General features: G+C 41.4%; 1 protein-coding gene and 1 long non-coding RNA gene across 6 annotated transcripts in view; one reads left to right on the top strand and one right to left on the bottom strand.

Annotated features, from left to right (window-relative positions):
* The window catches only part of NOL4 (nucleolar protein 4), a 110151-nt gene that overhangs the window by 56913 nt on the left and 29481 nt on the right, over positions 1-23757 (top strand). For all 4 annotated transcript variants that reach the window (XM_082234819.1, XM_082234818.1, XM_082234821.1 and 1 more), the window contains one exon: positions 18442-18725. In XM_082234819.1, coding sequence (XP_082090945.1) covers positions 18442-18725 — 284 coding nt within the window. The remainder of the gene's footprint in view (positions 1-18441; positions 18726-23757) is intronic.
* On the bottom strand, positions 349-7970 carry LOC309539071. Of its 2 annotated transcripts, none has more exons than XR_014222659.1 (4): positions 7370-7970; positions 6469-6844; positions 3589-3808; positions 349-555 (listed from the first exon to the last, which is right to left on the bottom strand). It is a non-coding gene; the product is annotated as an uncharacterized lncRNA (long non-coding RNA). The 2 variants fall into 2 exon arrangements; XR_014222660.1 differs by having other exon boundaries at positions 3589-3777.

Here is a 23757-nt window from a genome sequence, read left to right as displayed (position 1 = left end):
GCTCTGAGGGATAGTTGTGTTCAATGATATCACAGGGAAATAGGTATACTTTACTTTGGTCAGATTTACTAATGTTTATATAAAATTAAGGAACAGGACAATCACTTGCAAAACAATTGGGAAACATGGCCCCTGATCCACACTTACAGCACTATGTATGTGCTGTGCACACCTACCAGTTCTTGCCAATGTCAGCTTGGGCAGTTGCTTGGAGAATCAAAGCCTGAAGCCTTTCATCCCTCATCCCAGACAGCTTGAGAGCCAGTGTGGTGTAGTGGTTAAGAGCAGTAGATTTGTAATCTGGGGAACCGGGTTTGCATCTTCGCTCCTCCACACGCAGCTGTTGGGTGACCTTGGGCTAGTCACACTTCTCTGAAGTCTCTCAGCCCCACTCACCTCACAGAGTGTTTGTTGTGGGGGAGGAAAGGAAAGGAGAATGTTAGCTGCTTTGAGACTCCTTCGGGTAGTGATAAAGCGGGATATCAAATCCAAACTCTTCTTCTTCTTCTTCTTGATTTAATTCTCCACTCCAGAAGGCTATTATTGCTTTCAAAGCTGAAAAATTGAGGGTATCGTTTCACCAAATATTTTCCATTAGCCTGTGTGGGAGCAGGAATTCTTCAATATTTTAATGGGGAAGGGCAGCACAACAACAATGGCACAGCTTCTTTCCTTTAGTAGCCTGGCCACCACTTTGCACCCCTCACAATGCCTTGCATTATTAAGAGGCATTATGTATTAGACGCAGTGACTATTCACATAATAGCCCCCCCCCCAATTGTCCTCCATTTCAGAAAAGGGCAAAAATATTCTCAGATTTTCACTCCAGAAAAATCTCTTTTGAAAAATTTTGGGTCAGTTCTGAATTCTCATTTTTCACATCTGTAGCTTGGGTGATGTTCTAGAAATTCGGCTCTTAGGAAATGACTTTATGACAACTAATGCTAGTGTAGAGCTATTTCAGAAGATACATCAACATGAGTAATTATTGAAATGATCTTTCAATATGATATTTCTGAATGAGTTGTTCCTTTTCTTTGTAAACTTAGCAGCCTTTCCTTCATAAAATAGTAAAAAGATAGAAATCAACATTTATATTAATAGCCACTAGAGGTCTGCTGATATCAAAACTTAGGCAATGTGAATTTATTTCTGCAAAGTGAACTCTGTCTAAAGTATTTTATACATATTTTTGTCCCCCCCCCCAGCATTACTCATAATCAGAGGTGTTAACAAGGATTTGTGTTTTTTTGATAAGTTGACTAAGGTGTAGACTTGTGTTTCAACTTTTGCTTCTCTGTGAATTGGAACATATGGGTGCTTTCCCTTTCTCACACTGATGTTTGTGGCAATGCTTATATTCCATCACTAGGTGCCATTATAATGCTATTTGATTTGGTTCAAAATTTGCCTCCTCAAACACAAGCCCTGTGCAGACATTATGATGAATGTGTGTGTGGACGGGGGTGGCAGAGATAGCACAGACTGTTTCTGTTTAAGACATTCACACATACAGTTTAATGTCTGCCTACAACCTACATGTGTACAAGTACACGTGAATAGGACTCTTTCCTAACAGACACACCATTCTGTGTTTTCAAAATTCCTGATCATGTGGCTATAACCCTGTTTGCAAACAGGTGTATGAGAGATAATTCTGAAGGCTGGGTACTCTTCTCCAGCTTGCATTTTCAGGGCTTGTAAAGTTCATTTCTTCTTTGAGACAGTTTTTACATGCCCCTGAAGTTATTATACCAGCATCTCTACTTTTATGCAAGTGTTAGAATGAACCTGTAAAGAGATCTGACAGGCTTCTACACTAGGCACACTTCATAGGCTAGATGCACTAGAGACACTTTGTGCTTGTGCTTTATGTGCACATAAAAGGTAAAGGTAAAGGACCCCTGAGATTTAAGTCCAGTCGTGAATGACTCTGGGGTTGCGGTGCTCATCTCACTTTACTGGCCGAGGGAGCCGACGTTTGTCCACAGACAGTTTTTGTGGGTCATGTGGCCAGCATGACTAAGCCGCTTCTGGCGAAACCAGAGCAGCGCACGGAAATGCTGTTTACCTTCCCACCAGAGCGGTACCTATTTATCTACTTGCACTTTGACGTGCTTTCAAACTGCTAGGCTAGGTTGGCTGGAGCTGGGAATGAGCAATGGGAGCTCACCCCATCGCGCGGATTCGAACCGCCGACCTTCCGATCAGTAAGACCAAGGCTCAGTTGTTTATACCACAGCACCACCTGCGTCCCCTTATGTGCACATACATGCAGCAAAAAAATTCATGACCTGTGTAATTATCTACATTTCCTTGATTCGTATGTTCTGAGGCAGCCCTCACTTCTATATAATTGTGAAACACAGGGAGAGGGAGTATTTTTTGCTCTATAAGACTCACTTTTTCCCTCCTAAAAAGTAAGGGGAAATGTGTGTATGTCTTATGGAGTGAATGCAGGCTGCACAGCTATCACAGAAGCCAGAACAGCAAGAGGGATTGCTGCTTTCACTGCGCAGCGATCCCTCTTGCTGTTCTGGCTTCTGAGATTCAGATTTTTTTTTCTTGTTTTCCTCCTCCCAAAACTAGGTGTGTCTTGTGGTCTGGTGCATCTTATAGAGCGAAAAATACAGTGGTTGTGAAACACAGGGAGAGGGAGAGGGGAAGAGAGAGAGAGATAAGGGGGGTGGGGTCAGCTCTATCATTAGACAAAATGAGGTGACCACCACAGGTGGCAGGTGCTATGGACCAGCTGTGGCAGTGCTCTGACTGTTCCTTCTATGTCCATTTCCTTCTACAGTCGTACCTTAGTTGCCGAACGCCTTGGAAGTGAGAGTTCCGGTTTTTGAACGATTTTTTGAAACCAAACATCTGGTGTGGCTTCCGCAGCTTCCGATTGGCTGCAGGACGCTCCTGCAGCTAATCAGAAGCCGTGTCTTGGTTTTCGAATGGTTCCAGGAGTTGAACAGACTCTGGAATGCATTCTTTTTGAGGACTCTGTGTGTTGCATGCCTGTCCTATTACCAGCACAAATTGTAACATACCACATTTTTCGCTCCATAAGACGCACCTGACAATAAGACGCACCTAGTTTTTAGAGGGGGAATGCAAGGAAAAAAATATTCTTTAAAGGGAGCGCTGAGCAGAGCCTGTATACATCCCAGGCTCTGCTCAGCACTCCCTTTCACGAACCATGTGGAGCATGTGTGCGGTGCTTGCAGGCTTTCCCCCGAGGAGGCAGAAGGGACTGATGGGCTGCCCTTCTCCCTCCTCGGAGAAAAGCCCCAAAGAGCCACACACATGCTCCACGCGGCTCTTTAAAGGCAGCACTGAGCAGTACCTCCTGCCTGTATTCGCTCCATAAGACTCACACACGTTGCCCCTTACTTTTTAGGAGGGAAAAAGTGCGTCTTATGGAGCAAAAAATACGGTATTTAGGACCCACTCTGTTCTTCTGATTATACCTGGTTTTAAATGATTTTAATATTGGATTTTTCATTTTTGTAGCCCAGCCTGATATGTTACAGTGAAGGGTCAGTAAGGAATCTAAACAACAACAACAACTGTCAGCCCAGACACATTCTGTACCTGTAAAAGGGCACCATTGTGTCCTTAGTCCCAAATGTCTTCCACTTGCCCCAGGGTCAACAAATGGAGCATAAATACAATGGCCTCCTGTGAACTCAAGAAGAAAGCCAGTGGTCCTGGATTCTAGCAGGTTAGCAGGGCTCAAGGAATAATGCAGAAATCTCTGTTGGTCTTGTTTGCACTAAGTTCCTCGAGAAACCAAGACAAATAAATGTTAGGGCTATAAAAGAAGTGACAACACAGTTATCACACTTTGCTGTAATACTGAGTATTGGCCATAGCCTATTAACATAATTTTATTTAAAACATTTCCCCACTACTATGATAGCCTAATAACATGTTTGTAGAACTGTGGAGTATTCCAACTTGATTGAGTGCCCCACATTATATTGTTTCCTATTATGTTAAAGGATGGCAAGGTTAAGACGGTATGATTACTGTCCTCCAGGACGTTAATGAAGAGAGGGAATATTTTCACTCGAGCCAATTTCAGAGAATGATATATTACCTAAATGTATTTTCATGTAGATTCTTGAGAACACCAGCTATTACACTATTATATACTTTTACTATACCATTAAATAGCAATTTTCATGTAAAATTTTGGACAAGTTTGATGTAAAATTTTGGATAATTGATAGCATATTTTCTGTAAATCGAAACTGCACTGATTTTCTCACTTTTAGTTCCACTTGAGGTGCCATTCAGCTTTCATATTACAATTTTCTATATCTGAAGCAAAGGCCAGATGGAACACTTCCACTGATGTTACTTTATAAAACATAGTGAAAGTGAGCTATATCCAGCAGATTATATCTAGCTATGTCTTTTTCTATTATATTTATGAAAACTGCACCACACCTGACTTCTATAATTTCAACTATTTATTGCTTTCAACTTACTGATAAAAACCCATAGCAGAATACCTGGCTGAAGGTTCCAGCTTAATGCAGAACTGACCCTGGCTAGTAGTCCATCTTGGCCCATGATTTTTTTGCCCCGTGAGGGGATAATGCTACAAAAATAAAACTGTTTCTTGCTGTTCACTCACATGGTCTGTAGCAACCCAGGGACTCTTAGGATTGGCTCTTAAAGAGTCTGTACACATTTTCCTTCTATAGATATTATACTGAAGTAAAAATTCAAAGGAGCTGAGGGTATGCTACAACTTTAATTGTGTTGTTGTTCAGTTGTAAGCAGAAGTGGGCAGCCTGTGTTTTTCCACATCATGTTGTTTTCCAGGTCCCATCAGTCCTAGCCAACATGGCCAATGGTCAGGAATGATTTTCTTACAGTTTTAAGAAACTGCCAACTCTTTCATTAGCCCAATATTACTATTGCCTCAAATCCTTATTTTAATATACTTACACTCAAGGACAGGTGATTGGCAGGTGCATTTGCTAAATTCTGCTTATTATGCCCTCTAACACCACACAGATTTTTTTTTCACAGCCAGGTGTTCAGAAACCTGCTGTGTTATTCCAAGGCCTGCACTTTTTCCTCACTTAAATTTTTCACCATCTTTCTTCCCATTTTCCTGTTCACTCAGTGGGAAAGTCTCTGAAGTATTCTCATGCCGGCTAGGCAATTTACTGCAAAGTTTCAGATAGGATACAAAATTGAAGCTCTCAGCAAATGTTTCCTCCTGTTCCAGGTAGCTACATTCTGAGGATTTGCTGAGCTAGGATTAATAGTTGCCTCCATCTTGCCAATATTCTTTCTGGGTATTTAATCATTTGTAAAAACAAAAGCAACTTTTGGATTTATATTAATTATACAGTATCGTATCGGGATAAATAATCTAATCCAATGGATAATGTTAGTTAGGAGATTCACTCAAGTGATTTGATTCACTCAAGTGATTTCATCTTCTCTCAAGTTGAATAAAACCATCTATTTCCCTCAGCTATCTACAGTCAAGCCTGAAATGTCAAGCATTAGACAAATAGGCAAACCGAATGCAGGCTCTGGCATCTTTCTCAGGACTTTAAGTCTCTCTCTTTTCAGCTCTCTGTCATAAATTTTTCACCCCACACCATCAAGGAAGAGTTATTTTTGTTTGAATTGTCTCTGGCCTTTCAAAGCTGCTTATAAATGCAGCTTTTGCATTAGAGACAGCCCTGTGGCACGGGATACCAGTAACAGTGGGACCCCAGTATTCCAACTGCTCTGTCACAAGTTGCTGCAAATAAACTAATTTGCTAATGGAGAATGCACTTTCACTGACAGCATTTCTGACATCCTTAACTGATCCACAACACATGGCCAGTAAACACAGCAGTAATACAATCTTCTGTTCATCAGTCATAGATACAAACATATTGGCCACAGAAAACTAGCATCACTTCCTGGCAAATATTTATCAATGGATTCTTTGAGGGATAACTGCAGCCTCATTTAAAGGGGGAGATATGCAAATGAAAAATGTTACTATTTTCTTTGCAGTTGTTTTCTGCCCAGTTTTTAATTTTACATTCTCTTTCTAGAACACTAAATAATACATTCCACTATGAATTTATTTTAGTGGACAATAGAAAGTAAAGTTACACTCACAGCTCTATCCTAAGCATGTATCCTCAAAATGCAGTGGTACCTCGGGTTACATACGCTTCAGGTTACATACACTTCAGGTTACACACTCCGCTAACCCAGAAATAGTGCTTCAGGTTAAGAACTTTGCTTCATGATAAGAACAGAAATTGGGCTCTGGCGGTGTAGCAGCAATGGGAGGCCCCATTAGCTAAAGTGGTGCTTCAGGTTAAGAACAGTTTCAGGTTAAGAATGGACCTCCGGAACGAATTAAGTACTTAACCCGAGATACCACTGTACAGGTATAGTATTGCACAGTCACCATTGTAATTTTCAGTGGGACTTACTCACCCATTGGTCCACTGCATAGGTGTTGGTCCAATACATTTTGCTGCCTGAGATAAATGATAAGATGTCCACCCCATCCCCCACCCCACTCCAGTTGCAGAGCTGGCTAAATAATGAGTTGAACCTCACTTCAACAGTAATAACAGGGTAGCAACCTTGCTGCATCTGAAGCAGCAGGCTAGTTATAGGGGACCAGGACAGTTTGCAAAGTCTACCCAGGTCTGTCCTCCAAGCAGAGAGGCCACAGAAATTGCAGGCAATTTCCACCCGGCCTGGAACGGAGCCCTGACTCACTCCATCCACAAAAAGGTGAGGCTGCCAAGGAGACCCAGATACTACCTTGCTGTGAGTCCTGGAGGACCTGCTCTCTGCCTTCCATCTGAAAGACAAATCAGAAACAGAGAAGTGAGTGATCAGTTATATAGAGTACAGCTTGATTACACAGGCAACCTGATAGGAAAAGGACATACTATGAACTGAATTGGTTTTTTTAAAGGATTATTATTTCGTCTCCTTTTTGAGAGAGGAAGGTGGAGAGCTGTAGGTCAGCTTTGTTTTGGGGTAAATTAAGTAACAGTAACAAGAAATGCAAGGGAGTGGATGGATTTCATTATTTTTACTTTGTTTTCCTTTTTATTTTCAGGACATCCAAACTTAATACTTAGACAATGGAGACAGGTGGCGTGAGTGGGAGGGGGAATATTCTGTTCAAAATGTTAGCATTTGTCCTGAACCCATGAAATATAAATCAATATTTTGTTAGCCACCTTGAATATGGTATTTCAGAACAGTGGGGTAAAATACATCAAATAAACTAATAAATGGCCCTGTGTCTTTCCCTGTGCTGACAAGGGGGCTCGGCAATCTTGATGGGATTTGCTATCTGGAGCAGAAGAATTCTTACCTGTTCCAAAAGCTTTCTACAGACCTTGTTGCACAGCATTATATCAAAATTAACTGACCTCATGGTCAGTGAAGATAACTGATGCTTCAGTTTGCACATGCTCAGCAGTTTCATTGTTACATAACAACAACTCTTGTTGCCATAACAACAATCAAGCTCACAATGTTCACCTTATATTGTCAATAAGACAGGGAGCAGCTTTGCCACTTTTGACTACAATAAAGCTCAGAAAAGTTGTTTCCATAAATCATGGATACCAGAGCAGGGGAAACCACAATAGGCCTTGCACTTGTATTATAAATGGATTCACGGTGTTTTTCTCTTTGTCTGCCTTAAGTTCCAACAGGGTTTTCAACTGATAGCATCAGCACAAACATTCTGATGCTTCAAAAAACTACATGGCACTCTTTTCCTGTTTCTCCCCTTCAAACTGCTGTACCGTTTAACATACAAAAGGGGAAAGCAGGTGGTGTTTCTGCCAAACTATAACCTAATTATAACCAGCAGGCCAAGAGGGAGTTCAGTATCTGTGTTGGCTGAGGCAGGGAGAAGAAAGGAGACCCTGTTGTGTGGAAAAGGACAGAGTAAACAATAAGGAGATATTAAGAGACTCGAGACTGTACTGAGCCTTGAGGGAACAAGCAGAGGTCTTCAGAAATGCTGAGTAGTTGACAGATGACTTCTGGAAGGGCAATGCTCAGTGGAGGTCACCCTCAGCCTTCCCTGCTGCCCCTCTCTTCTGAAACGTTATCCTATTTGTTGGGAGGGAAGGTGTGGGGAGTGACAGAAAAATCTTTAAGCCAGGGACAGTGGTACCTCAGGTTACAGACGCTTCAGGTTACAGGCTCTGCTAACCCAGAAATAGTACCTCGGGTTAAGAACTTTGCTTCAGGATGAGAACAGAAATAGCATGGTGGCAGCGCAGCAGCAGCAGGAGGCCCCATTAGCTAAAGTGGTACCTCAGGTTAAGAACGGACGTCCAGAATGAATTAAGTTCTTAACACGAGGTACCACTGTATATTGTTGGTGATGTGGTCGAGGGTGCAAATGGAAATCCCAGTGCCTCCTGGTTGAATCTCTTAACCAGAAAGCCATTCAAAACTTCACTTCCCAGGTTCACTGGCATCAATAAACACCCTGCAGCAGTGGCAAGGAGCACTGGCACCAGGGTGAGCCATTGTAGTACAAGTCAGGCCCAAATTTTGTGAGAGATGGGTTCAATTTTTTGCTTATTGTTTTCTGATGCACACAGCCCAATTAACATTTAACCGTACTAGACTATGCAGACTTTATTGGGGATGTTCACAGGTATTGGGACATTCCTTAATGGCACCCTAAATTGGTCACCTGAGATGGCCTCTTCAGTCTACGGAAGGCTCAGACCTGTGCTCAGTAATATTCCTTGTATTGCATTCTCGAACACCAAGACGGGAAAAATCTCGAATTTTACACCAGAGCTTCCAGTTAGAAGCCTATGTGTAAAATAGTGCCTTGAGAGGGGAATCTATTTAGCAAATAAATTCCTCTATGCTTTTGAATTCTGGTTCATTGGTTCTAATTGCAGAATCATATGTTGGTTGAAGTTTTGGCCTATTTCCAATACTACAGAGCACAAGGGTAGGAGGGAAAATGCTTTTAAAAATTCCTCATGCTAATTAAATAAAAAAACCAAGTGCAGGTGCTATAGCTGTTTTGTGAATTATACTAATCTCTTTGAGATAAACTCTGGGAATACAATCAAAGCCATTTTTTTAAAAAAAATGTTTTGCATATGCCTAGTACGCAGGCATGTCAATTCTCAAATTAAGGCAAATCTAAGAGTTTGGCATAATTTTACTGATGATCTATCAAGGCTCTGAGAGGACAAGCTAAGCAGTGCATCCCAAGACAGAGGGATATTTCCGTGTGTGTGTGTGTGTGTGTGTGTGTGTTACACTAGGCCATATATCTGGCAGGCTCCCTGGCATGCCAATTATTCATTCATTCAAGATTCTGCCTTCCTCCATTCTTGAGTTTAGGATGGTGAACAACCAATAGATAAGTGTTCATTTGTTGTTGTTGGCGGCGGCATCTGTCTGTCTCTAGAGACAATGGAGTGTGCTTCCTGGGGTGAAGTCAAACCACTAGAGAATCACAGCACCTGCTGTGACTACAAAGACCAATAACTGATAACTGCTGCACTAGCAGCACCAAAGTGATTTCCCTGGGGTGCAAGCCCGGGTGGTGTGTATGGAGGTCCTGGGTTGCCCAGATGACAAGACCACACTCTCAGCCTTGATGTGGTTCAAAGGAAAGTAGATCAATACATTTGGCACCAGCTGGGCTGCAGGAGTTGCTGGAAGGAGGCATAAAGGTAAAGGTAAAGGTACCCCTGCCCATACGGGCCAGTCTTGACAGACTCTAGGGTTGTGCGCTCATCTCACTCTAGAGACCGGGAGCCAGCGCTGTCCGCAGACACTTCCGGGTCACATGACCCGGCACAGAAGCGCCGTTTACCTTCCCGCTGGTAAGCGGTCCCTATTTATCTACTTGCACCCGGGGGTGCTTTCGAACTGCTAGGTTGGCAGGCGCTGGGACCGAGCAATGGGAGCACACCCCGCCGTGGGGATTCGAACCGCCGATCATGTGATCGGCAAGTCCTAGGCGCTGAGGTTTAACCCACAGCACCACCCGCGTCCCAACCCGGAAGGAGGCATACAAGACACCAAACAACCATCTCAGGTACTCCACTCTGGATTTGTGTAGGGTACAGATTTTTCCTTGGGGTTAATTCCGGAAGCCTTTCTCATGAATGAGTATAGCCACAAGGCAGTGAAGGTTTAGGATCAGAGTGTTCCTTCTCCCAAATGGGCTACCTTCCCAGGTTGACAAGCCCCATCATTTCCCTCAACAGCACATGCAGTAACCACCTTCTTGACCCTTGGACACACTATTGGTCTCGTCCACTCAATCCTCCAGACCCTGTCTACACATGCAGGGAAAGTCCCTAACTCACTGGGGGTTTGAGACCCATCGGCTACTCTCACCTGATTTAGCCAACCAGTCAAGTACATTTCCCAGGGTGTGACCACTGTTGCACGCTGACAGCTTCTAGGAGCCACAGGTGAGAGCTAAGTGCAAAGAGGGAACCAAAGGTGGACAAACTACCCCAGAAGGAGATGATGTGTCGCCCACCTGAAGTACTACCCCTCCTCCAACACTCCATACACCCTTAAGTATTCATACAAAATAACAAAACATTTAAGGTATAAAGTTCAGCAACAAGTACAAGACACAGAGGGACCTGAATCAAATACAATGTTTGATTTTTGGAACCCCACATTGCTGGGAGCTTATTTTTATTAATAAGAAACACAAACTATTTCAGTGCTAAACTATGGCGGTCCACACAGACTTGCTGTTTTATTTCCATTATGATCACAGTAGCACGTGCAACACACATTAGAAGGCAAGAAAACTTAGCAGCAGTTTCAACATTTAGCATTAAATGAGGAGATAAAGGATAGCTAGGTGCAATGGTAGGGGGATCGTACATAATTTACACCTCTGTTTCCTGATCCCATGCAAAGCAGGATCATGCAGAATCTCTTTCATAGACAGAACATGCTATCTTGTCAAGGTGGATATAAACATGTTCCCTTCCATCATTGGCACAAATCCCAGAAGCAATCTTAGAGGAAGCATCATGCTTCATTAATTACTGCTTTCAGTGAATGCCCAAAGCCAGCCAGAAAGGCAACAAACTCTATGGTCACCCATACTTTAGATGGCTAAAGGCTATTCAAGTCAAATGAAGATGAAAATTCTGCGGAATGTGCTCTGGGAGACAGGAGCACCAGAAAGCAGCTAAGCCATTTTTTAATATTAAACAAGTGAACATAGTAAAATAGTCTAAAAGGCTCTTTATATTGGAAAAAACAAGCAAACAGAACAAGTTTGTTTCTCTGGAAGTTACCGTAAGTGTCTGTTACACATACGATATGTGAATGATGTGAATGACTGGATTTCTTTTACCCTTGCTGTTGGAAGGCTCTCTTAACCCTTTTTTGGTTTGGCTTATAGTAGCTCATGTAAAAAATGAGGCATTTGTTGGCATTTGCTGACCCTACCTTGAGAAATTTAGTTGCTTAAATGTTGCAGTTATAGCTGTTATATTGAGGTCTTGGTAAGAGGCAAACTCAAAAAGGAAGATCATGGAGGAGGCAGGTGCTGAAGGACTGGGCTTGGCATGTGTCTTTATTTTTCTTTCACCCTTAATTTGGGGATAAGAGGTAGAACTGTATAATGGTTTATAAAGTGGCCACATCTTACTCGATATATAACACACTGAAAAACAACAATTTTCACTGAAGTACTCTCTAATAACTCAGCCATAGTCTTAACTAGTTAATCTCCAAATGACAAAATTCATAGATAATTAGCATCCCAAGCTGTCAGTAAACATGGGGGAATTAAATCCTAGAGGAAGGAGCCCATAGCCCTGGAGGAAGGCTGAGTGCATGTCTCCCTGTCATCTTTTCAGCTCATCCCAGTAGTCCCACTGCTAGAATGTGTTGTCATAGCAACACCATCTCTTGCTTCATGCAGGAAAGATTTTCTCTTACTGTGCAGTGGAGAGAATGTAGGGGAAGTCAAGCTAATCCCTGGGTGCACTGCAAGAAAAAGGTTGGACCTCGCCCGAGGGATGCTGTATCTGCAATGATAGAATTGGCCTGCCACAGACTTTGGTATTTAAGTTGAAGAGCAGAATTCACAGTAAGTGTCAGCTCCTCCTGAGTGGAATATTGAATCAAGGTTTTCTAAGTCTTGTTGAAGAATGTCCCATGACCATCCTCAAACAAAATGACACCAGGCACCTGCATCTGAAATACGAATATATCCACTAGTTAAAGTGGCATTTTCAATAGCGATGTAAAGCCTTATTTTATCAACAAGCAAAGGGAAAGCATAGGGTGTATACCTGAAAACCTTAGCAATGCTTGCTTAGTAGCAGCAGTGAGCATGTTTTACAAACTGGAGTGAGCATTCAACACACTGAATGCTTCAATATATATCTTGAACACTTGGAAATTCCTGAAGTTCATGAAGGCTGAGAAGAAAGTGAGAATGCGTGTGAAAAGCTATTTGTGTGTACTGAAGCAATTCCCACTTCTCAAAGTGCTGAACATTTCATTTTGAACATGCAAGTTTACATTATTTTAGCATTGATTTATTATCTTCCTTGCCATTTTTAAATGAAAAAGGGAGAAAAAAGTACCATAAGATTAAGACAGTGTGACTTATGTGATGTTTTTGTGACATAACGTAAACATTATTGCAGCTCTCCATTGTATTAGTGGTAGGATAAAAAGCAAGTATTTTAATAGTTCATTTAAAAAAAATATGATTGGTTGGTTGGTTGGATTTCTTATCCACCCTTCACCGTAAGGTCCCAGGGCAGGTTACAGAACATTCATTTTAGTTTAAAAAACCAAATAAAGCCACTAGTCCCCACATTAACAATTTCCTGGTATGTCATTTTAAAAATAATTTCAGCTCAGTCTAGGCTAAAGAGGTGCCTTATGTTTATCTGGTTTTTGTTGCTATTCCCAGAAACAGTTTTAGTATTTTGGCATTCTGCCATAAACCTTATAGCCAGCTCTGAAATCAATACCCCCCCCCATTTTTCTAAAAAAGATGGGTGTAAACCACCAAGCATTATCCAAAGCTTTGGCACAAACCACCTTGAAAAAAAGAAATGTTTTGCGGATTATCATGGGGTGTGTGTATTTTGAATTAAAATATTTATGAGCAATATGAGAGACATGAAGGATTTAAAATACAACATCTGGATTATGAGCTGATTTTTGTTTGTAGTGAAAAACACTAATTATATTGTTGCAATGTACATTATATGGAATTTAAATTCTGTTATGATAGTAAATGAAGATTTAGGCAAGATTGCGTGTTTCTTTTTACATGCATTAAGAATAATTTACAATATTTATTAGGTTCCTTCTATTAAAGGCTAATATTGGCAATATTAATTCAAATGCCAGTTTAAATTTCTAAAACATATTTTGAAGCAGTAAACACATCCCATTTCCATGCAAACAAATTACACGTGTTCTGCTGATACATTGTCAAGATGCAGTTTGACCTTGGCAGAGAAAGGATCCAATGGTGAATGTTTAAAAGCTTAAGTACTCTCTCAAAGGAAATTAGGCACTGCCATCAATATGTTCCAATAGATGTTCTTTTTTCTGCCTTATGTAATTCACAGAACACAAATGACATGGATAAACATAGGAGGAAGCATTTTCCCCCTTCCGCCAGCAGTCACATGCCCATTCAATAGTTGTTTCTGAATAAATAACCTTGTCAAGGTTAGTATTCTATTAAATGGAATGTTCTTTCATCAAGGTGGAAAGAATCTAGAATAGTGGCTTATAATGAAAAAAAAAGTAAATTTAATAATTTGCCTGCAATGAACACATATTCCTTGTGTAAGGCAAATACTTGCGACTACCTGATGGTTCTTTTAATTGAAGGCAGAGTGATTTCGAGAGCTGGCATTTACAATGTCAGTTCCAGGTTCTGGAAGGTTCCATGAGACCCTCAGCGCAGCAGGTCTAGGGTACTTTGCCAAGAGGCAGGGCTGGCTGACTCATCACGCAAGGTGAAGCAACCTCCAGTAGGATCCATGGGGACAGCAGATCCAGCCCCCAAGAAATGCTACTGCAGCTGTGGTGCATACCCTCCAACATTACTCTGATGGAAATAGGGACATCACATTCCTTAATGATAATTTTACTATTTATACCCTACACATCTTATTGGGTTGCCCCAGCAAAGTTCCCTATACATACAGGATCGCCTTTAGACAGCTCGGGGGGTTAGATAATGCCATACCCTCCAACATTTCTCCAATGAAAGTAGGGACATCCTAAGGAAAAGCAGGACATTCCTGGGATCAAATCAGAAACTGGGACGGTTTCTCTAAATCAGAGATGTCCCTGGAAAATAGGGACACTCGGAGGGTCTGTGTGGTGTGCTCCTTACAGGCCTGACCTGCCTTGGCAGCCCCCTTCCATACCACCTCTACAGAAGCCTCTTGGCAAATAGGAGAGACTGCCTCTCTCCCCCCGCCACTCCTGATGTCAGAGGCAGATTTAGGGCACAGAGCCTCAGGGACACCACAACAGGTGCCACAACTCTGAAGCAGAATAGAAGGCAAGAGGTGAGGGGGGGCACTGATTTTTGGTGTCACGCAGGTTGCTGCTGACATTTGAGACCCTAAGATCTGCCACTGCTGATGGAGCTCTTCACTGATCCCTTCTTCCCTAGCCAGGGGGCTGGGGTGGCATTTTGTGGTTCTTCTCAGGTGCCAACTCTGTCAATAGGCCTATTTCTAGGGTGTGGGCCCTCAGCCAGTGCTTGACTACACTGACCATTGATGCCTGGGCAATGGAGATCTATGCTATTTTTATTGAATCCCAATTCTCTTGGCTTTACTGTCTCTATCCAGGCTAATCATGCCACAATAATGTGAGGTTAATGAGATCGGGGCCTATTTATTTATTTTATATAATGTATATCATGCACCTTCAACACAGACTTAAGTTTCCAGGATGGCTAAAAAGAAATGATGATTAAAATTTTAAACAAGCTAAATTCAGTAACAGCCAATTTAAATAGATGGTAAAATCATACAACTAAATTAAAGAATGCTGTCACAAGCCCTTCTTAAAATCAGAAAGAGAAGTGTGTTTTCTTGTATCTAAATGATAGTAATGTGGTCTTTAAGTGAGCCACCTTAGGGAGAGCATTGCAAAGGTGAAGAGCCACCACAGAAAAGGCTCTCTCTCCATATTTAGAATACAGCAATTGGTCAGAACATAGCCAAAACACTTGCATACACTTATCTTCCTTGTCCTCAGTCCTCAAATGTGCCCATTGTTCACATTGCCACCACAGACAAACTTTTGTGTTATTGAGAGCTGAAGTGTTTGGTTCAATATTTTGTCACTTGGGCAAACAGACCTAGCTTTTGTTTGGTATTCTTATTCAGATTTCTTTTTTAAAGTCACTATTAAGATTCTACTCTACATGAGCAAGAAACTTGTTAACCATATGAAAGTATCATTTATGTTGTCACATATTACACAACAGCATACTTAACAGTTGCAGCTCAGGTATATTAACAGGCAAAACTTACTTGAAGTAAATAGTGAAATGTGCTTTCAATACAAACTGCCATGTGAAATATACATTCCCATTTGTCAGATAAAATAGATTGTAACATGCAGCTACAGGTTCTACGACTATTTTTGAATTGAGGCCAGTGAATGGTAAATATTCATTGTTTGAATGGAATGAATGGAATGAACAAGAGCTGTTTCAGCAAATTGGGGAACAGGGATAGGTGAAACTGTGAATTTCTAGAATGTGAGTATGAGATAGGGGTAGGGATTGGTTTATCTTGTGATTGAGGGTTTCTTTCCCCATTTTTACCCTTTGGCAGTCCCCCCCCCCCAATTAAAACAAACTCTCCTTCCAACCTCTTACTAGCTCATATTCTCTGAGGACTAGGCTGGAGAGATATCCTTGTCACCTGCTGCAACTATGAGTTTTTGGGGGAGGGGAAACTAACATAAAAAGATGGGGGAAAGACCAATCAGCCTCTCCATGAAACTGTAGGGTAAGTCAGCCTCCTCTGAAATTTCTTGCACTGCACATAAAAGCTACAGAAACCACTCTTCCATGAGCAGGCAAAGGTATTTTGCAAACTGGGGGAGGGGGAGAAAGCACAGCTTTAGAATGTCTCATAAGAACAAAACAAAAGCCAGACTATGTCATATGTTCTTAATTGGTGAATCATTTTTATTCTTATTGTGTAATATTGTATACTAAAATTAGTACAGGAAGCAAAGTTAGCTCAGCAAAAGTACGGTTCTGATTTGAATAATTGCTTGATTTCAGAATCTTAACAAGAGCCTGCTTTTTGAATTTAAAACCAATAAAATGAGAGAACCTAAAATCAAGTGGTGTGAATTCCATGCATTCTCACTCATTCTTTCTCTGTTGCTACTCTGTTCCACATTATCCTGGTTGCTTAGGACTTTGGCAAACTTTTTAAATTCATTTGTATAATCCACCCAGATTTCACGTGCATGTTTTCTATATGAAGGTTATAATTAGTGTAATGTTAACATAATCCAAGCTATATAGGACGTTTTATACCTGAATGTTAGGAACCAGCATATCCCCAATAACTGCTATCTGCTAGTGTCCCTATAGAAACAGCCTTAAATGTTTCTATATTGTGTAGTCAGAAACTGAGTCATGATTTTTAGTTTTAGGGTTTTTTAAATGTTGCTGTTCGGGTAAAGGGAGTCAGAGACTCTTAATCTCAGAGTTGTGGGTTTGAGTCCCATGCTGGGCAAATGATTCCTGCATTGCAGGGGGCTGGACTAGATGACCATTGGGATCCCTTCCAATTCTGTGATAGAACCTTGTCAAAACAATCCCAATGCATTTTCACCACTATTCTTTTAAAAGCAACAAAGTGTTCCTAATTTTATGTCGGGACAGTTTGTAAACTACTTTTGCTTTTTGGTCAATAACCAAGCAATTAATAGCATAAATACTATTGATATTACAAAGCAATGTGAAAAATATTGGAAGGCTAACTATGGCCGGTATATTGACTTTACATTTTATTTCAGCAGCACAAACAATTCATTAATTGTTAGGAAAACCATATTAAACATATTGATAGAACTCAGAATTCCCTGTCAAGCTCACAATAATCCTCATAGCCCCAGACTATCTCCCTTATCCTAAACTAAAGGTTTGGATCCAATCTTATCACTGGACCATTCTATTTTCTGTAACATAGTAATTCACTTCCTCCACCACTCCCCCTTTCATTTTCTTACTGGCTCATCACTGGGCTTACCAACCCAGAATTCCTTTCTTACTCTCTCATACCTCTCTGGCTTCCCTTGCAACCCCTCTTCTTTCTGTACTATTTTCTCACCCTCTCCCTCACTTGTAAATCCCTGTTCTGTCCTTCAGTCTATTTCCATGTCTGACCCTCCAGCATCCCACCTTTTATGCAGCTGCTGTGATTATTGCTGTAACCATCCTAATGCTGACACTTCTGGTCTGGCTGGATTTTTTTTTTATTTGATTGACCTGGGAAAGGATTGACATGAGAGGCAGAAGTAACCTGCACTTTCTTTTCATACCATGTTTATTTACAACAATGTCTTCAGAACAAAAAAAGTGTTTAAAGGACACAATTTTGTTTAAGATAATATAGTTTTCCATTTCAACCAAACAGGGAAACTATAGTGGAAAACTTTGTGACAAGCCTGGGCATTAAGTCATGATTTGCTGTTGATTTAAATACTGTAGTCTGCTTTCCTCCAAAGATGTTAACCCTGGGTTCCCCAGTATGGATGAAACAGGAGACTATAGTTAATGGAAGACTTCCTGGTTTATTCCTGCCATGAAGGGAGGAGCCAAGAGGCTTTGTGTGCGGCCAAAAGGCTCATCCATGCTTTGGCCTAATAAGCTGAGCTACGATCATCCAAACTTTCCCAATAGGATGACTATAATAGTTCCTTCCTTCCAACTGATGGAATGAGCATTATCCCCTAATAGAAGCAGTCTTTCCATTGGAGGAAGTCTCCTTCCATCAGAGGATGGGAACTTTCTATTCCAATACTGTATATTTTGCTGGTTTAAAGAACTATAATTCATAATAATTGGGATATGTAAAGATTCCCCCCCCCCAATATAACTTAAGCAAGTGAGTCATGATGTCACGTATAAAGTGGAAAGATAAGCCCTTCCTTTTCCACCTGCCTAGGTCATTAAAGAATCTGCTCTGGCTGAAATTTTCTTAACTGTTCTGTGACTGTCAATAGTGACTGGTAATCACATAAATATTTTCAGCTGAACTGTTGGAAATGTTGTGTGAGTGGCAGCAGGTTGTAGGGTTTTTTGTAATTTTTTGTTGTTTGGGTATAAAGATAATATTGATGACATGCCATTGAAAAACTGTAAATCCATGTGTTTCATAGATGATTCAGCTGCAGAGAGTTTTAACGGCAATGAGACTGCAGGACACAGTTCCAATGCTTCAGGGGGAACACACTGCAGGGAAGTGGCAGAAGCCAACAGTAATGGCAAAGCACCTCTGGAACCGGATGAACAGCCGCTGAATCTGAGTGACAGTCCCTTCTCTGCTCAGCTCACGTCAGAATACAGGTTAGATGACCAAAGCAGTGATGGAAAGAACAAGTACAAGAACATCCTAGTATCTGATCTTAAGATGGAGCAAGAGGCAAAAGAAAATGGAAGCAAGGTAAGATGCTTCCATGTTCACAAGATATTACAAGAGCATAGATTAGGAAGAAGAAAAGTCTACTGTAACGGTTCAAGGGCTTTGCAAATTAGGAAATTGGAAAAGTTGTTGACACCTAGTTGTTTCTGCTATTTTGTGCTCACACTGTCTATTTCTCACGTGCATATTAGTATACTAACAAATACCAATATTTTATCAACCAGAAATACATTCTGCAAGTTTTTCATTTCTGATCTGAAATACAGTATTTTGAGAAGACCCGTGAAATCTTCCTGTTGGATGAATCACACATGTTTCATGATCAGTATGTATTAGTATCCTTATTGTGTCAACAGAGTTGGCACTAAAGCTTTCATTGCCATTTATAAACATGTACAAACATGTCTGAATTGAAACCAACAACTTTGCTTTAAGAAGTTGACATTTCCAAACGACTTTCCCTCCAGCACCCCTGGTTGTTCCTATTGTATTAGCTGGGAGAGAATAAGGTGACTATGTGTAGATAAAGACAGATCCAGCAGATTAGATAGCTAGTCTGATAGGAAGGCAGTTGCCATGAATGAAGAGTTGAATTTAATCTAACAGAATTCTTGCAATTATTGTTTCTGCTTCTATCACTGAAAACTCCAGCCTTTTAAAATCTGATATTACCCACTGGATTATTATCTTTATACCACTGAAACCGAGTACAGGATCCAGATACTTCCACTGATTTTAATACCAGCAGGGACATATCATAAATTACCCTGACAGTGCTTTGTGTGCCACTGTGTTCTGTTGTTGGTTGGTTTTGCATCCCCCCCCCAACATGAATAATGTGAGAACTCCATGAGTATTCTGAAATGATCTTGAAATCACTGTAATTTGCTTGATGTAAATATGTTTAGAAATTGAAAAATATATTCTATCTTTTTATTTTAAAAAAGTAGCAGAAAAATGCTTTCAATGCTGGACTTAATCAAGGACTCAATACTCAAGGAGTCAGAAAAATCAACAGGCTACAATATACAAAGTAATATAAAAACGAGAGAGGGCCTAGTGATGGGCAGAGCACTCTCAGGAACTGCATTAATGGGGAAACACAGTCTCTGATACAGTAATCAACAGTTATCAATCCAAACTCTGCCTGTCTTGGAAGAGCTAGATGTCCCTCCCTCCCACTGAAGATTGTCTTAAACTCTCAGACATGTGATAATGTCCCAGGATAGGACGCAATCTCCATAGAAATGCTGAAAGCTGGCCTCAATTCCTCCCTCATGACACACCTCCACAGCCTCCTCTTGCAGTATTGAGAACAAGGATCAGTGCCACAAGACATGTGTGACCCCAGCACTGTGAACCCTCTACAAGAACAAAGGTGACCGCCATGACTGTAACAACTACTGTGCAATCTCTCTGCAGAGTACTGCGAGGAAAGTGTTTGCCTATGTAATTCTCAACAGACTGCAATTACTCACTGACAGAGTTTATCCTGAGCCACAATGTTCTGAGGTCAGCAGTTGACATGATTTTCTCACTGCGTCAGCTGCAGAAGAAATGCCTAGAATAGAGGTGCCCCTTGTACGTTGTCTTCATAGACCATACAAAGGCCTTTGACCTGGTCAGCTGAAAAAGACTCTTCAAGTGCTCAACAAGATAGGATGCCCACTTCTTGCTCTCCTATGCCTTCAGATTGATGTGTGTGTGGGGGGGGGGGTTCTAATCCAAGAGATGTTGTTTGCAGATGATACAGTCTGGACAGCTCATTCCAAGGAAGCTCTACAGAGACCCATAAACCATTTTATCCATGCCTGCATGGAGTTTGGCCTTGCGATCAGCCTGATAAAGACCAACATCCTGGGTCAGGATACTGGCAGCACTCCACACATCAGCACTGGTGACCTCACACTTGAGGTGGTAGAAGATTTTGCCTACCTGGACTCCACCATAACCAGCAACCTGTCTATCGATGCTGAGCTGGATGAGCATATTGGCAAAACAGCTATGGCAATGACTCACCTCTCCAAAAGGGTGTGGGAAAATGTGATGCTAACAATCAATGCCTTCCATATGCACTGCATCAGGAAGATTTGGGGCATCACATGGCAGGCAGAGTCTCAAACAAATATGTATTCTGCCAAGCCTACATTCCCACAGCATGTTCGTGCTCCTATCTCAGCGACATCTACACTGACTTGGTCATGCACACAGCATGGAAGATGGCAGGATCCTCAAGGATGTGCTCAATGGGGAGCTGGCACTAGGCCTGTTCCTGCTGGCCAACCAACTCTGTGTTACAAATATGTCTGCAAACATAACACGAAGGCTGGAAGCATTAAGCCCACCATGTGGGAATTCCTTGCAGATGATCGCAGTTCCTGGAGAGAGACAGTCAGATTGTGTGTCAACAGCAGTAACCAGAGAAGCATTGACAGCTCGGAGTAGCACAGAGAAAAGAAATTCTCCAACAGTTTGACTTTACCCTCAAAGGGACACTCCTCATTTGTCTCCTGCAACACAGAGATGCCAACAGAAGAGAGGTTCTTCAGTGGGACCCATAAATTTATTCAAGTTCTTTTACTCAGTATCTGTTATGGTTTTCACTTTAAGGCTACACCCCAAAACAAAGATGACATCTACATCTCAGGTCCCACTATGTTCCAAATGTTATTGATCATTAATATTTGGAGATTTAAAATCACCCACTCATAGTTGCTTAACAATTAATGATGGTCTGATGGGAGCTTTACGCCAACAACATCTAGAGAGTTCCATATTGACTATCCCTGGTGTACCCCAAGTGGCTACACTTTGAGCAATACTGAATGGTTTGGAATAGCATCTGAGAAACAAGGGAGGGAGGGGAGAGAAAACCTACGCATTCCATTGTATCATAAACCCAAACCTGGGTTTATGCAGTGCATGGTGGAGAATCCAGATGAGGTTCCGGTCACTTATTCAGGGGAATAACCTATAGTAACTTACTGAGGGATCTCCTGGCCAGAGGACACAGCCCTACCTCCATCCTCTGGTGCTCTAACTGTTCTCTAGCAACTTTTCTGCATTACCTCTGTCTCTCCAAGCCTCACAGATATCAGACTACAAAACAATGCAAAGGCCTTTAACCAGCCATCTAGCTCCTCCAGACAGGCACGACTTACCCGATCAACCCTGGATAGCCTGCATAAGGCTTCAGTTGTCTCTGTCTTCCTGTAGAGACAATTTCTCTTTTAGCTGCATTAGCAAGCAGGGACACTTTAGAGCTGTCCAAGGTCCTGTATGCTTTCTGCTCAATTCAGACTTTAATGCCTGCTTTCCCTGTGAGCCTCAAGTACCTGCATAACTGACCATATATTTTGCCTGATTTTCTAGAACATAAAACATGGCTCAGAGCTTACAAAGTTAGCACAAACCATAGTTTAATATCATGTCTGATTACAACCATCCATAATTATCTGAAGGAAACCATGAACAAGATGGCTAAAGGTCCCAATCAGAGATATATCCCCCAATATATATTCTGATTTATATTCTCTGGACTTTCAGAGAACTTCAGCACTACCATTCTCTAGAATTACAAAATCCTATTGAACCAAACATAGCTTAGATGGGGCACCAGAAAATGATCCATTTCAATTGGGGTTTAGGCTTGGTTTCAGCACAGAAACAGCTTTGGTTGCCCTGAATGATGACTTCTGTCTGGAAAGAGAAGGGGAAAATGTATCCTTGACCTCTCAGACAGGGACAGCCTAATTTCTGTTGTCCATGCTCTGGTAGCCCTCTGCTACTGTTGTTCCCCAGTGGCTGGTATTCAAATGTATTCAGTTACCAGTTGCTAGAAGTGGGAGTGTGTTATTACATTTATGTGCTGCTTGGGCACTTCCCATAGGCATTGGTTGCCCACTGTGAGAACAGAATGTTGGACTAGATGTGCTTTGGGTTTGATCCAGCAGGGGTGCTCTTATGTTTAGAGGTGTAGTGACACTGATCCTGGAAATAGTATGCAGCCATCATGACTCTTGTCATGTTATACATAGGGCTGCTCCTGAAAACATTTCAGAAACTTTAGCTGGTGCAGAATTCAGTGGCCAGGTTGCTCACCGAGGCAAGACAGTTTGAGCATATTACACTGATCGTGGCACGACAACACTGGTTGCCAATTAGTTTCCAGGCCCAATTCAAAGTGCTGGTTTTGACCTATAAATCCTTAAACTGCTCAGGACCACAATACCCCAAGGAACACCTCTCCACTTATAAACCAACCCAAACACTGCAATCATCATCTGACACTCTTCTTCATGTGCCTCCTCCATGAGCAGTCCAGATGGTGGCAACCCAAGAATGAGACTTTTCTGCAGTGGCTTGCCATTTGTGAAATGCTCCACCAAAGGAGTTTCATCTGGCACCTTCAGTATACTTCTTTAAGTGCCAGGCAAAAAATTCCTCTTCAACCAGACCTTTGGCTGGATAATAATCTATGCCCTTTTAAATGTCTTTGTGGGAGGGGGTTGTTATTGTTTTGTTTTTATTATGTACTTTGTGGTTTTATTCTGTATTTTATTGTGTGAACTGCCTTGAAATTTTTGGATGAAGGGAAGTTTACAAATTTAATTAATTTAAGCTTCTGTGAAGATAGCCCTATAGTTGAAGTTTAAAATATATCTACTGCACTTCTTTAATAATTTAGATACTAGATCTTTTCATGCTGACTCTCCATGTAGGTTTTTCCAATTCTCATCTCCCATGTGAGCCTAAAAATGCATTAAGGGAACTCTATTAAAATTAAGGGAACTCTAAAAGACATTCATAAACATTTGATGCTTAGTGAGCACTAAGTCTGATTTTCCTTATGCACGACCAGCTTATTTGGGTGGATTGTAAAAAATATCTTGCCATATTTGCTTATGAACAATCATAATGTTAATAACAAATATAAATAACATCAATGCTCAGATCTGGGCAGAGCTCTATTTCTGTGAGGGTATTTTTGGTTGCAATCTGATATCTTTGCACAGTTTTGACAATCCAAAGGGGCTATAAAGCTGCAGCAACC

Source organism: Podarcis vaucheri (genome assembly GCF_965113315.1).
Source record: "Podarcis vaucheri genome assembly, chromosome: 8".
NCBI lineage: Eukaryota > Metazoa > Chordata > Lepidosauria > Squamata > Lacertidae > Podarcis > Podarcis vaucheri.
This window is presented reverse-complemented; position numbering and strand designations above follow the sequence as displayed.